At 40.8% G+C, this 16,184-nt stretch overlaps 1 protein-coding gene across 2 annotated transcripts in view; it reads right to left on the bottom strand.

Annotated features, from left to right (window-relative positions):
• Positions 1 to 14,583, bottom strand: part of zmp:0000000896 (caspase recruitment domain-containing protein 10) — a 32,948-nt gene extending 18,365 nt beyond the window's left edge. For both annotated transcript variants that reach the window (XM_034199756.1, XM_034199757.1), the window contains exons 1-3: positions 14,513 to 14,583; positions 3,507 to 3,761; positions 1,763 to 1,900 (exon numbers count right to left, since the gene is read on the bottom strand). In XM_034199756.1, coding sequence (XP_034055647.1) covers positions 1,763 to 1,900; positions 3,507 to 3,761; positions 14,513 to 14,519 — 400 coding nt within the window. In that variant the 5' untranslated portion in view covers positions 14,520 to 14,583. The remainder of the gene's footprint in view (positions 1 to 1,762; positions 1,901 to 3,506; positions 3,762 to 14,512) is intronic.
• Positions 14,584 to 16,184: the final 1,601 nt, after the last annotated feature.

Raw genomic sequence — 16,184 nt, 5'->3', positions numbered from 1 at the left:
TTTGGTGGAAATAACCTGCAACCTAATTTACTCATAGAAAAATGTAATTGAACGTGATTTAGATCAAGGATATCCTTGCAGATAAGTGGCATGGGAACTCGGTGCATTGTATAAGTAAACAGCCACTTTATGGACCATGAGTGCCAAATACCCCAAAGCGTTTCATTATTTTTGTTGTTTAACATTCCCCAATCCTGAAGTTAATCTTCAAACCATTTTAAAGTGCTTTTCTCTCAGGTCTGTTTGCTGGCCATTTCTTTTTCAAATATAAAACTAGTGAACTCTTTTGTCCGAATGTTTCAGCTCTTAGTGTGTTTACTATGTGTGGATTAAGAGCCTTTTAACACATGTCACCATGCAGATACACAGGTCAGCAAACACAAGTGGGGCCAAGTCTTTATCTGAAAGTCAGATTTGAGTCTCAAGACTACTCTGAAGGCTTGGGACTGAAATGTTTTATACAATTGAATACAATTCAATGTAGTATTTCAGAATGAAACCACTAACACAGTAGTACCTTTTTTAAATTAGCAGCAGTCGTATTGTTTTTCAAAATGGTTAGTCTTGTTGTATTTCACTTTGTCACTTTGGATTTGGGGCTTTTCATTGTCAACAAATACACCGTAGCTTTTGACAAATAAAGCTTTTGAATTCTTGCTTTAAAGGTCCCTTATTATACTGTTTTTCATCAATATATTACAGGTCTCAGATACATCCAGAGCCTGTCTCTGATTGGCTGAAACACCAAACAGATCATTGCAGCATTACCCATAATCCCCTCTGTTTCAGCCCTGTTTCCAAAGTGCTGATTCTCTGTCTGTTACTTTAGATGAAAATAAGGAGCCCCTCCCCACGCCCCTCTGAGAGAGATTTGGTTACAGAGACCTCAATGGTGCTCTAGGAGGAGATTCAGATGATAAGGTGTGGGGGGGGGGGGGGGGGGGGGGGTTACCTTGGTTGGGGATTGGCTAATGGTTACACAAGACAAAACATCGTTATGACATCATAAAGTGGCCAAAATCTGATCAGCTCATTTTCAGACAGGTTTTTATAGAAATGGATCAGGACAAAAAGAGAGAGAATCTTTGTTCCTGAAACTTTCAGAGTCTCTTTTCACAGAGGGGACACATGTTGATGTAGAAGAGACATGAAGAAGAGGGGACACATGTTGATGAAGAAGAGACATGAAGAAGAGGGGACACATGTTGATGTAGAAGAGACATGGAGAAGAGGGGACACATGTTGATGTAGAAGAGACATGAAGAAGTGGGGACACATGTTGATGTAGAAGAGACATGAAGAAGAGGGGACACATGTTGATGTAAAAGAGACATGAAGAAGAGGGGACACATGTTGATGTAAAAGAGACATGAAGAAGAGGGGACACATGTTGATGTAGAAGAGACATGAAGAAGAGGGGACACATGTTGATGTAGAAGAGACATGAAGAAGAGGGGACACATGTTGATGTAGAAGAGACATGAAGAAGAGGGGACACATGTTGATGTAGAAGAGACATAAAGAAGAGGGTACACATGTTGATGTAGAAGATACATGAAGAAGAGGGGACACATGTTGATGTAGAAGAGACATAAAGAAGAGGGGACACATGTTGATGTAGAAGAGACATGAAGAAGAGGATTTTGTATAATAGGTGATCTTTAACTAGTATTTGGGTTGATTTGTATTCAGCCTGAAGGCAAACTCAAGTCTGTAGGCGGTGAGTTCACACCACTGCCAGTTGAGAGTAATCCCAGTTTACCCAGTATGAGGGAGCATCTCTGTGTGGGCTGCTGTCCGGTCAGCTGGGTGAACTGGTCCGGGTGGTAAAACTCCAGCGACTCCATGAAGGCCTGGAGACCTCGTGGGCCCTGACCTCGCAGGATGTCCAGCAAACGGCCTGAGAAAGGAGAGAGAAAGGTGTGGGAAAAAGTGGATTTAATCACCATCCCAGGCACAATGTAAACAGCATTCTTGTTCCTGTAAACTATCAAAGATGAAGCCACAAAAATGCTCCCTCTTTGATGCGAGTGTAAATCACACCGTGGTTAGCATAGCTGTTTCAAACATGATGAATGATTATGTGAGCAGTGAAACAGTGATAGCAACTTGTCTTCATCCCGTCTTTCCTTGAGACATCTGCCCTTATCTTCTTTCACTCCCCGTTCTGTCTGCCTCACACTCTCCTTTCATCGTTCTCTGTTTGTTTCTCACACAGCTACATTTATCTGAACCCACCTGTTCCCGCCCTGACAACCTGCTGGACAAATGTTTATTTTTGGGAAGTTTTACAAAAGAAGTATACTGCATGTACTGTTCTGCGGATTATATTATTTCTTACAGGCAGAAATTGTATTTATCCCCATAAAGACCATAATGTCCCACTGTTTGCTTCCCAGCTCTATTCTACGTTATGTGTCTGAAATGCAAGAAATTCACATCATTTTTTGTTCTGATGATCTTCATGTTTGTGTAATTATTTGTCTTCTTAGTCAAGAGGACTATCTTAACATCCATTCACTCCTTGATTATGGGCCTAAACTCTTAAAGATGTCCCGTTATCGTTCTTGGGGTTTTCCCTTTCCTGTAGTGTGTTATAAAGATTTCTGTGCATGTAAATGGTCGGCAAAGGCTAAAATCCCTGTGTTTCCTCAGTAACAGTAACATAGTGACATCACTATGTAACACTCTGCTTCTATTGGCTAGTGCTCCAACACATTGTACATGATAGGCTAAGGCAGGGGTGTCAAACTCAAGGCCCGGGGGCCAAATCCGGCCCGTGACTTCACTTCATGTGGCCCCACAAGAGCTTGCAAAAAATATAATACGTTTATTATACGGTTACATGCCGATTTACAGAAGCACGTTGCCCATAAACTACATGTCCCACAATGCATCTCAAATTTGTATTTTTTTCTCCAAATTTAACTTTTTTTTCTTCAAAATGTTACTTTCTTTTTTTTTATTCTGACTTTTTTTCCAGAATTTAGCTTTTCTCTTTAAATCATTTTGTGACATTCTCATTTAAGAGACTTGCAATTATTTGCCCTAGACTTCTGCTTTCAGACGTAGTTAATTATGAAGTTATTACCCTATCCGATAATAATCCAATGCAGAGGCAATAATGGAATATAATACATTATTTTATATATTAAACATTTATATATGTATTTTTATATAGTCTTGAAGTTACAACCGGCCCTTTGAGTGCAACCATAATGCGAATGTAGCCCGCGATGAAATTGAGTTTGACACCATGGCCTAAGGTGTGAGATATCTCTAAGTGGTTAACCAATCACAACAGAGCTGGCCAGCTATCCAATCAGAGCAGACTGGACTCTGGTTTCAGACGGAGGGTGAAAAGAGGTGCTGCAGCACATGCAGTATGAGAAAAATAAAGAGCTTTGGAACATTAAAGCATGGAGACATGTAGAGAGACTACATACACCAATGAACCTAAAAAAGGGCATAATAGGGCCCCTTTAAATGGATTTCTCTCGTCGTACCGGCCTTGCTGATGCGCAGAGGGTACTGAGTGGAGTTGAGCACCTCGTCTTCGTCCTGCTCGTCGATGACTTTGCACTGCCGCAGGTACGGGGTGAGTTTGGCAGGGTGAAGGATGCGGGTCAGTTTGTGCCGAACCCCCTCCACTCGATCCCAAAGCTCCTCACAGCGCTCCTCCGACCAGGGGGGGAGCGATCGAACCTCCTCCTGAGCCACATCTTCCTCCTCCTCCTCCTCCTCCGCCCAATCTGTGACACCTGCAAGGCAAGTTTATTTATATACAGGGTATATGCAGGAATCCTGAAGTCAAATGTAAAACCTTTTAAGGCCTTTTTTAAGACCCTTTCCATACATTTTAAGACCTCATCGCCACTTTGAGTTTTAACCGGTTACCTTGGCGACACACTTTACCTCACATTGACTATACACAGTATTGATTGTCCTTCCTCCTTATCTTCCAACCATTTGGACGCAGACTTGCATTTCCCCATAACGATGTTGTTTAACAACCGGCGTAAACGGGCCTTCGCGCTATCAAGCAGTGAGCGTGCGATGTCCTGTTCAGATGACGTCAAACCCAACGGGATGCCATAAATAAACTACACAGAATCACACTACACACTTACGCCATGATTACATTCAGGCAGACTGTAGAATACAACCTCTTTGGACAATTTATGTACTTATTGAAAACAAGCTACAAAATGTAATACCTTGGGAAATGCCGTTTAATACTTTTTAATAGCCTTCATTTTCGCTAAATTGATTTATCAACTTTTAATACTTTTTAAGACCCCGCGGACCCCCTGATATAGCACCTTTCAACACAAGGCAATTCAGAGTGCTTTACAAAAACAAAAGACATTAATAGCATTAGGAAACATATTATAAAATTGCATTTAAAAACACATGAATAACAAAGGTACATGAATAAAAGTGACAGTGCAGTGTGAGATACACACATCTGAAATGTACAGGACACTGACAATTAACAGGACGTTCGAGAGGGGAAGACTTTCTGAATAAAAGAAAGAAAGATCTTGCAATGATAATGTGATTTCAGAAATGTTTCGCCATTACATGTCACTTGTTAGAAGCTTTTATCCAAAGCGATTTACATACTCAATACTGTGGATAATCCCCACAGGAGCAATCTCAGGGACACAACGACATGCTGACTGCAATGGGGTTTGAACCTGTGACCCCCTGATCCCAACACCAACGCACTAGCCCACTGCGCCACATGCCGCCATGAATTTAAGGATATCTCATGTCGAGTCGCAGTCTAAAGATTTCTTCCTCATGAAGAGATTGTTTTTCTCTGGCAAAGGGATTCTTTTTGTTATCATTTTTTGGGACAGACAAAAAATACAAATAAAGGAAAGGAGGATAAAAACACTAAATAAATAAAAACAATTATCAATTATAGAAAGAAAATACTCATAAATAAATAAAGGGATAAATATATAATAAAACAACCCGTCGCCTGTCTGATACTCACAAGACACAAAAACACACAGAACATATTTTGAATTCCTTATAATCCCACTCTTCGTTATAGCTTATTTTGTCCCATTTCATGTTGTGTTGTGTCTGAAGCTTATCTGCTGCTCTCAGCCAATAAGAATGAGTCATTACTTTACTGCCTTAGAAGCAAACAGATGACACACCTCTTGGGAAATTCCTCTGAATAGCAATTTGTTGCAAGATTATCCTCTTTTTCAAACATTACATGTCTTTATAATAGAAGCCGTTTACGAGGATTACTGGGTTTACGTGCTGCATTGTGAGATGGAGCTCATTACTGGAAATGTTCCAAGGAATGTCGACAAATTCCTACAACAGAAAAGTCTGATGGATGAAGATTTAAGCTGAAGCCTGTAGAGCAGAAATGGTGGTAAATCTCACATAAGGAGGACACCATGATAAGCTTGAAGGTTCCCCATTATACTGTTTTTCATCAATATATTACAGCTCTCAGATATACACAGAACATGTCTCTGATTGGCTGAAACACCAAACAGATCATTGCAGCATTACCCATAATCCTCTCTGTTTCAGCCCTGTTTCCAAAGTGCTGATTCTCTGTCTGTTACTTTAGATGAAAATAAGGAGCCCCTCCCCACGCCCCTCTGAGAGACATTTGGTTACAAAGAACACAATGGTGCTCTAGGAGGAGATTCAGGTGATAAGGTGGGGGGGGGGGGGGGGGGGGGTACCTTGGTTGGTGATTGGCTAATGGTTACACACAGTGCTTGAATTGGAATGAAAAAGGTGCCAGTACTCTAAAATCAGCAACTTTTTCAAGTCAATTTTATATATACAGCCCACAAACAAGAATTTGGCTACTATAATGCTGGTGGGTTTGTCTCTTTACTACTGTATATTTTAGAAAGGTTCACTGTACTTAACATTTTTTATGATAGGCAGCGGATATGGCTAAAGCTCAGTAAGGTCAATATTAACTGAAAATATAGCAATCAAAGTCTAGATCTTCTGCTGAAGACACATGAAGCAGAGACCTTTCAGGTGAGAGCCCCTCTGGTGGTGTTCAACATTAATGACAAGGAAACAAAGCTCTGGTCAGAAGCATTTTTTATAAAAAGCTTTAACAAAATTAAGTATTTCTGTTCATTTTGAATGCAATCTAACTTTCCAACTCAGAAAACGAAAAACGAAAAAGTGCCAAAAGTCTTCTCACATGGCTGAGCTGCTTTGCAATATACTTCACCACTGAAGAATACAAATATGTATAAAGTAAACTATGATGCAATCTAACTTTCCAACTCAGAAAAATGATAAAGAGCATGAACAAAGAACATGTAAAAACAAATGCAAAATTTGCACAATCTAAAATGAGAAACTGTAACTGCAAGTAACAAAGTCTGAGCCATGGTAAAGAGTTACATTGAACACCAAGCTGATCAGATAACTCCCTGGTTGGTCTGAAGTCCTTCTATCTCCAGGATCTGTACAAATCGGCACATTATGCCAAAAGTCTTCTCACTGGGTGAGCTGCTTTGCAATATACTTCACATTGTTAGAAAAGGCTCCAGACGGCCTTGGGGACATCAGTATCAGGGGCTGGAGCTGGACAGGCTCTTTCATCAGCACTTCTCCTTCCCTTTGCCAGCCAGGACCTCACATACTGTTCCGGATTGAACTGTCCTAGTGATGGTCCATTACATTTAATGAAAACCAGGCTGGACAGTCGGCTGACAGAGAGAGCATTCCTTTTTGCAGTAAGGATATCGTTCATGCAGCTGAATGCCCGCTCACACTCACTAGTGGAGACAGCGATGGTTCGGACTGCTTTCAGTAGAGGCTCCATGGCAGCAGGTGTACGGGATGCCCTGGTTTCCTTGTATTCGCGAAAGCCCTGAACAGTCTCTCTTCTGTCCACTTTCAGCACTTTGCACAAACGTAGCACCTCTACGTCCCCATACTGTACGTCTAACTCCTCTTCAGGCCAACTTCCAGGATGGATAACTTTCATGTCCTGGATTAGCTGATTGTCCCGGGCCTCCCGGCCATGTAATGGGATTTCTCTTGTGCTGACATGAGAGGAGGTTGTGGAAGTCATTCTGTGTCTCAGATTCTCTACCATACTGCGGAAAAAACAGACCTGCATGAATCTGTACAAGCCTGCCATTCTCACGCAGGGCAACACCCTTGAAGGACTTCTCAGCTAGAGCTGTATGAACTGTAGTCATGTGTGGGCCAGGCATGGTGACCATGGATTCAAAAACTCGTATTTCTCGAGTTAAGAGCCTATCTGCTGTAGGCAGTGTCATCTCTCTTTTTTGGAGTTGCCGAGAGAGGTCGCTGAGCTCTGTGAGCGCATCGTACATCAGTCCCAGATTGCTGACAAACGTTGCAGATGTGAGCACATCATCCAGGCCCTTGTACTTTGCTCTGTCTCTGGAATCCCTGCTCGTGTCGTTTGCAGCATTTGTGAAGTGATCATGAAGCACTCGGTAGTTTTCCCAGACTGCTCTGACGCTCCTTTCACTTGAAGCCACCCAGCGGATGGACAAAACACGCCCTATCACCAGGAGACGCTGTCCGACTGCTTGCGCACACTGCGCTAACTGCCTCTGATTTTTGGGGGAGGCATGGAACAAGGAATAGAGTTTGTCAAAAAGATCTGGAAATGATTGAGCCCTGAGACCTCCTTGACCACATCCCCAACTGCCAGCTCTAGACGATGATTGGAGCAGTGCCACACAAACAGGCTTGGGAATTTACTACACAACTGGGTAGCAACGCCTGTTCTCTTCCCTAGCATGACTGAAAGCCCCATCACATGCAAAAGAAACGAAACACTGACCTAAAAAGTCCTCGTTAAAATCTCTTCCAAGACACTCCATTAACGCCTTTGTGATGTCATCAGCCGTTGTTCCATCCAACTCGATCAGCTCCCAAAAAAACGTTTCGGGCTCAGCATCAGCTAATGCTGAGCGTAGACACACAACAAGCACCGTTTTACCACTAATAGTGGTAGATTCATCGACCAAAACACAGAGTTTTCTTTGGTTTTCTGTAATGTCTTTTGCCATTTTTTTCTTCAGCTCATTTCGCCACAGGTTTTATTGGAGTGCAAAACCCTGCCCACGTTCAGCCCATTCAGTTTCTGTACATTCAAATCAATTGGCATGTCTGTGAATGGCCGGCTATGTTTGCCAATTTTATATGCCGTTCGAAAAACTCTGATAGTGGTGTCTAAGTCAGATTTATGCATAGACTGCACTTGATGTTGAATAGTTTCACGTGAAGCAGATGTAAGGATGTCAGCAGCTTTTACATGGGCTTGTGATTCTTTATGTTCTTTGATTTTTTTTCTCAGGCTAGCTTGTTGTTTGCCCTTGTCAACACCGAAATGAGACACTGCACACTCACCCCATTCAGTTGACAGTTTCAGTCCTTGTCCAGTGTGTATTCCCAAAGATTTGACATCTCTGCATATCCGACATCCTAGCTTCTTATCTTTAAGAAGGAGCCATGCATTGGTCTTGCAAAAATATTGCACCTGGTCCGTTGTCCAGCAGTCAGGTGCATCGCTTTGCCCGGTGTTGGTGGTGGCAGTTGCGCCAGCAGCAGCTAACGTTAGAGGCTCTGGAGGAGGCTGCGGAGCTAGTGCTAATGCTAATGCACTAGAACTTGGAGCAGGAGGATCAACCAAAGAAAGCTCCCCATCAGACACAATTTCCAACACAGGCACAGCATTCTCTGTATTTCAAGTTTCTTCCGGCGACAACCGCTGTCTTTTTGCACTTTTATTAATCCACGCTAACATTTTAGAAATGCTAATTTGTGACGTGACTTGCTTTCCTTCTCTCGGGGGCGTGCCTGCTCTGTTCTATCACTCTACATAGCCACCCACTGGGTGGGAGTTGCACTGCATAAACACAACACACGTGCATCTAGGTATGTAAATTGTAAAGCACTAAAACATGGTTTTACTAACAGTTTTCAGTATGTTGTTACTTCGGCATTATTATTATTATTATTTTGAAACGTGTATTACTATTAAATCACGGTCAAATAGGTTAATTTTGACATAGTCGTTTCCACCACAGTATTTACATGGAGAAGATAAGCCCCGCCCCCTCTCCAGCACGTTCTGTTTGAATGACAGGAGTAAACAGCTGACAGCCGCTGTGAAACTCCAGCGGTTAGAGCGATGAGAATGTCCGTTCGGCACCTCATGACGCATCTACTGAGCACCGGGCGGCTGTATATATATATATGGATGTATAATAAGAACGGCGGGAGAGTGTTGAGTACTGGCACGGTGCATGAGTACCGGAGTACCGCCAGCATGCCGGTACTGAGCAAGAAGTGCCGGTACTCCATGGGTCAGAACCAGAAGTGCCGGTACTGCGTACCGGTGAGTACCGGCCCAATTCCAGCACTGGACTTACACAAGACAAAACATCGTTATGACATCATAAAGTGGCCAAAATCTGATCAGCTCATTTTCAGACAGGTTTTTAAAGAAATGGGTCAGGACAAAAAGAGAGATAATCTTTGTTCCTGAAACTTTCAGAGTCTCTTTCCACAGAGGGGACACATGTTGATGTAGAAGAGACATGAAGAAGAGGGGACACATGTTGATGTAGAAGAGACATGAAGAAGAGGGGACACATGTTGATGTAGAAGAGACATGAAGAAGAGGGGACACATGTTGATGTAGAAGAGACATGAAGAAGAGGGGACACATGTTGATGAAGAAGAGACATGAAGAAGAGGGGACACATGTTGATGTAGAAGAGACATGAAGAAGAGGGGACACATGTTGATGTAGAAGAGACATGAAGAAGAGGGGACACATGTTGATGTAGAAGAGACATGAAGAAGAGGGGACACATGTTGATGTAGAAGAGACATGAAGAAGAGGGGACACATGTTGATGAAGAAGAGACATGAAGAAGAGGGGACACATGTTGATGTAGAAGAGACATGAAGAAGAGGGGACACATGTTGATCTAGAGGAGACATGAAGAAGAGGGGACACATGTTGATGTAGAAGAGACATGAAGAAGAGGGGACACATGTTGATGTAGAAGAGACATGGAGAAGAGGGGACACATGTTGATGAAGAAGAGACATGAAGAAGAGGGGACACATGTTGATGTAGAAGAGACATGAAGAAGAGGGGACACATGTTGATGTAGAAGAGACATGAAGAAGAGGGGACACATGTTGATGTAGAAGAGACATGGAGAAGAGGAGACACATGTTGATGTAGAAGAGACATGAAGAAGAGGGGACACATGTTGATGTAGAAGAGACATGAAGAAGAGGGGACACATGTTGATGTAGAAGAGACATGAAGAAGAGGGGACACATGTTGATGTAGAAGAGACATGGAGAAGAGGGGACACATGTTGATGTAGAAGAGACATGAAGAAGAGGGGACACATGTTGATGTAGAAGAGACATGAAGAAGAGGGGACACATGTTGATGTAGAAGAGACATGAAGAAGAGGAGACACATGTTGATGAAGAAGAGACATGAAGAAGAGGGGACACATGTTGATGTAGAAGAGACATGAAGAAGAGGGGACACATGTTGATGAAGAAGAGACATGAAGAAGAGGAGACACATGTTGATGTAGAAGAGACATGAAGAAGAGGGGACACATGTTGATGAAGAAGAGACATGAAGAAGAGGGGACACATGTTGATGTAGAAGAGACGTGAAGAAGAGGGGACACATGTTGATGTAGAAGAGACATGAAAAGTGGATTTTGCATAATAGGTGTCCTTTAAAGCCAATAAGTGTTTGTATTTGTTTAAGTACATTTCACACACAGTGAGATACAGCAGCGGTGGGTTCAGACACTGTTTGATTCCCAAAGAGTCTGCAGTTACGAGGGTCATAAACTAAAGTGGAGGAGGTCATGTTGTGTGTCAGAGCACAGGAATGAAAACACTAGCGTGACTCATAACACACACCTAAAAACACACCGGGGCCTGCAGACCAAAGTTTTCTTTACCCCGTTCACTTCCCACTGTGGAGGAGACATGAGGGAAAGTGAATAACACTGAGACTACAGGAGTCTGCTAGAAACAACCACTGTACCTTCCTTGAAAAACACAATGTCTTGAGTTGTGATGATTTTAAGTCTTTTAAAAGTATGTGTTTTATTTATAAATCTTTACATGGAGTGCCCCCCCCCCCCCCCTTAGGGGAATTCATCCACAAAAAACACACTGGAAGCTGCACTAGGTCAGAAACCAGAGGAGACTGTGAAGTCCACTGTAGACGGACCACTTTTGGACAAAATGTCCTCTCCGTTAAAGGCAGATCATTCTGGAATAGCCTCCCAACTGAGATACGGGATTGACCCACTTGTGGGGGAAACTTCTGTAGCAATGGAGAGTCAGGACTCAGAGAGGCACGAGGAGAGCTGGAGCTTTGACGGCAAACACTGACGGTTTATTTGGAGTTACGGCCGGAGAATTGACAAGACAGGTGGTGTGTCACGAGTTGACACAGCGGTTGCCAAACCAATTCTGAAGAACTCTTCTGCAGCTCGAGGTTTTAACTAGTTCGGAGTGTAATAATCAACATTCTTCATCAGTGAGATGAAACAATTATGGATCCTGAATCTAACTAGAGCTCTCGTCCATCGAAAAGAATGTGTGCCAGGGAACCTTCGTCCCTGAACAGGAAACTACCTCATGGCGGCTTGTGCTCTGTCATAGACTGGCAACAACAATGCGCCCAAGCTGCTCCTCCTTAAGAGAGATAGCAGCAATACCCAAGGCCGTAGAACTATGCCATGGGAAAGGAGACAATGAGAGGAGAACACGATGAACTGTGTGGAAGGTTGAATACCTAAGCAAATGATTCCCTAACACCACTCTCAATAGTTTTAAAGGTCAACTCAAAGAATGGTTGAGAAACAACCAGATGTGCAATCACCACTAACTGCACTCCTCTTGCACTTTATGTAGCTCTTGTATCATCTCTTGCACTTAATATGTTGTTGCTGCTATAGTGTACTGCCATGTGGTAAATACTTGTGTGTGCTGCTCTTGCTCTTTTGCATATCATGTATTTATTTGTTGTTATGTTTACAAATGTCATGTTCTTATATGTTGTATGTCAGGGACTACGGATGGAAATGAGCTCAAAGCTAAAATCCGGCATATTTACACTTGAAGCATTATTTGTCTAAAGTGTTCATTAATGTGCATTGTCCTTATTCAAATAAACGATTAAATGAAAATGAAACCTATATACTCAAACTGACTAATTAACTACAGTGATGCAAGGGGGGGAAAGCTTTTACATTTTACAAATCGAGAGAGGAATCGCTGAATAATGAACACTATAACAACAGAAGCCCCCCCCCCCAAAGCTCTGTATTTATAATCACAGAGAGGTCACCGTTTCCTTTCTCATCATCTCACTGCAGTGTGAAATGCAACATGTGTGTAATTTTAGAGCAGCAGTGATTGGTCGATTATCAGAAGAAAACAAAATATCTAGTATTTAATAGTCGATTCATTTTAGGAGTAATTTATCTTTATCAGCCTGTTTCCAATTTTTCTGTGTTTTATATATCATATTATTTTATTGTATCTTTTATTACATTTCATAACTGTCACAAATCCCACTTTCCCCCAGGATATATGAAGTATTCTGGTTCTGATGACGGATTCAAGTTAATATTTTGGGGTTTCGAAGAGACAAAACAAGACATCATCTTGGACTTTAAGAAACTGGAATAGACATGTTTGTAAACCAAACCAATCATCTTTAAATTAAACCAACTTGTAGACAAATAATGGAAATAAACACGGGTTGCTTATTTCACTGCAATCTGTTATTGTGTAATACGCTGGCTGCTGATCTGCCAAAGAAAGAAATGCAAACACGCTCTGATTACTTGCAATTGGCATTTGTCCATAAATTACATTAGTATGTGAGTCACTAATAAGATGAGCCTGTATTTATGTATCACCAGTGCTCGTGTAGTGTCTGCGCTCTGTGCTGCTGATCAGGTGATCTGAGGCAGGTCGAGGCACGTCTGCATGCTCTGGATCGCAGTCACCTCTGCTGCTCTCAGGAGATCCTCCTCCTTAGAAAACTAATGGGAATACTGTCCTGAATCTTAGCTAAAAAACACCAACATATACTTTTTTTTTTTCATGTGGAGTTAGAACAAGTTAAATAAAACAACTGCGTTCAAATGAGGTTGAGATGAGTTAATGCAAAGTATGACTTATTTTAACTTCTCCTTTTAGAGCTCGCATCATCTTTCCTCAGAAAATGATTGATAAAAAAACAGTTCAAACTAAGGTTCAGGAAAAGCTGAACATATCTGCACTGCACAATTAACATCCTCTTTGCATAAATATTATATAATAACATAATATTTGCTGATAAGATAATATATTATTCAGACAGATTACAAAGAAAATACTTTTGTTATCAGATATTTCTCTCATGCATGCCATGTTTACATTGTTTGTCAATTTGAAAAGTTTTAAGTCTTGCTTTTATATATATAAAATGTAATGTTTTATTTGACATGAATTGAGTTTAGATTTGTGTCCCCTGACTGATTTGAGAAAAATAGCTTTGTTTTGGAAACATTTGCCAAAACAATTGAGAAGTGATGCAGAACATAGAATGATGTATACAAAAAAGCACTAGTATTTGACATTACTAAGAATTAGTATGAATTATGATTCAACATATTAAACCAGCTGGTTTATTTATAGGTACATTTAAGCAGTTCGTTTATTTATAGGTTTACAAAAGTTGGGGTTGGATTGTTGTGTTAACTGGTTTGAGAAAAATAGCATTATTTTTCGATAAATGTTCCAAATTCATTGAGATGTGGTGCAACAACAACAACAACAACAACAACAACAACAACAACAGAAGAAGCCCGAAGGCAAATGTCTGGCTACCATAATTTATAAGTAGTGCACTTTTTAAACTGTCACGAGATAGTGGTGGTCTATGGATAGTGAGGTGGGGTGAAGATCGGAAGGTTGTGAGTTCAAATCCCGCCAGGAACACCACCACTAGTGTGCCCTTGAGCAAGGCACTTAGCCCTTAGTTACTCCAGGGAGAATGTCCCTGTAATTGGTAATTGTAAGTCGCTTTGGATAAAAGCGTCAGCTAAAATGAAATGTAAATGTAATGTCACTGGACACTTTATTTCTAATGAAAAAACACAATCCAGTTGCTCCACCATTAACAAACTAGTCTTACAGATTCACACCAGTCGTATACATTGAATGAAACGCGAGTTAAAAATCAAGTTGTTACCCTTGGTCTCGTTGTAGTTTAATTAATTGTTAACCCTAACAATGAAAACAAACCAGACTACAGCACAGCCTTGCTAGTATTTAACGTTATATAATGACTGACTCGTGAAACAGCTGCAAGTCAATCATTTCCTAGAGAAACATTCCCAGCTAATATGAACCTAAGAGTAAAAACAGCGCATTACATCGTGAAATATTAAATATCTCTTACCACTCATGTCTTAAATGTCCTCGAAAGTGTTTTGAAAGTGAGACCAAAGTCCTGTACATCCCATTCAGCTCCAGACTCGGTACTGAGCAGTGAGTGTGGGCGCCACCTGGTTTGGGGGTATTTCCTTTCCTTACGCACACCTTGGCACACTCAGCCCCTCCACCCTCGGTCAACCACAACCAACCAATCAGAAGCCAGGAAGAGCGAATAAAAAGCCCCACTTATCACCTCGTCACGGCGGATTTCCTCTATCAAAAGTGTTTTATTGGTCAGAAAACGTTAGATGGGAAGACATCTGTGAAATGGCAATGGGTGTATGTTTAAACCATAGACTGGTTTAAACACTAGATGGCGCTTTCAACCAATGAGTGACCACTAAAGGCTGTGACCCCGCCCATAAACACACCATTACAATACTGTATTGTACTTTAATACATTTTTGAGGTACACTTTTTTAATCCATTACATTTTTTGACCACATTAATAACTTTGTTGGTTCATACTATTAATTCAGTTTATGTTTTAGTCAGCGCCATATAGGTTTTAGTGTCTCCCTCTCCATAACCATGAACATTTTGCACAACAGCTATTTAACACAACTGTAATTGATATACTATTATGTATATGTGTCTGTAATATATTGGAATGTTAACAGTCTAACTTATCTAGTTTGTATTCTTTGTAGTACATCTACTTTCCTATGTAGATATGTATATGCTTGCTGCTGTTTATTGTATTTTTAATTGTATTATTTTCATACCATTTTTTAAAGATTTTAAGATTTTAATGCCTGAACAAACTGATGCTGTAACAAAAATAATTTCCCAATTTGGGATAAATTAGGTATTTATCCATTTATCATCTATCTAATAAAAATATATGAATAAACAAAGGAAAAATTGTTTAAAAATCACCTTCAAAAGCTGCAAAATTCAAATTATGTTCACATGAATGGACCATTATTTATAATCCATTGATATCATATATTATTCCAATAGGGGCCAATCTGCACAATGAGTACTTTTGGTATTTGTTTTCATGCTAATACTTTTGTACATTTACTTTCATATGGTCATCAGCAGCAAAAACACATTTACAGAAATTACAAATAGCTCAAAACAAGGCTGCCAGACTAGCTATCCACTGTTCGAAGCGCACTCATATTGGAGTTATGCATAGAAGCCTATCAGTTGAGAAACGTCTGCAATCTCGTGTTATCACTTTTTTTTTTAAATCCACTGTATTTTTACGATCAAATAGTTTACACAAGAAACGAGCATGACCATAAAACTAGACAAGCTACATCAGGCCATCTACTGGCACCTAAACCCAGGACACATCTTCTGTGTCTTATAGAGCTATAAAGGAATGGAACTCATTGCCAAACTACCTTACTGAAATAGAGTCCAGAGCCTCTTTCAAGAAGAGATTGAAGGGCCATCGACTAATGACCATGTACCCTTGTGAGCTGTGAACCCTAATTTAATTTGATCGCATGTTGTTGATGATATTGGTGATGTTTTTAATGTTGTTAATGATGTCAGGACTTATGTCCTAAATGTTTCTGTATTATTGTTGTATTATTGTTGTATTGTTTTAAGTGTCGGACCCCAGGAAGAGTAGCTTTTGTCGAGAGCAAAAGCTAATGGGGATCCTTAATAAACATAAACAT

The sequence above is a fragment of the Gymnodraco acuticeps genome, unplaced genomic scaffold (assembly GCF_902827175.1).
Source record: "Gymnodraco acuticeps unplaced genomic scaffold, fGymAcu1.1, whole genome shotgun sequence".
In the NCBI taxonomy this organism is placed as follows: Eukaryota; Metazoa; Chordata; class Actinopteri; order Perciformes; family Bathydraconidae; genus Gymnodraco; species Gymnodraco acuticeps.
Note: the sequence above shows the minus strand (reverse complement) of the source record. Positions and strands in the feature narration are given on the sequence as shown.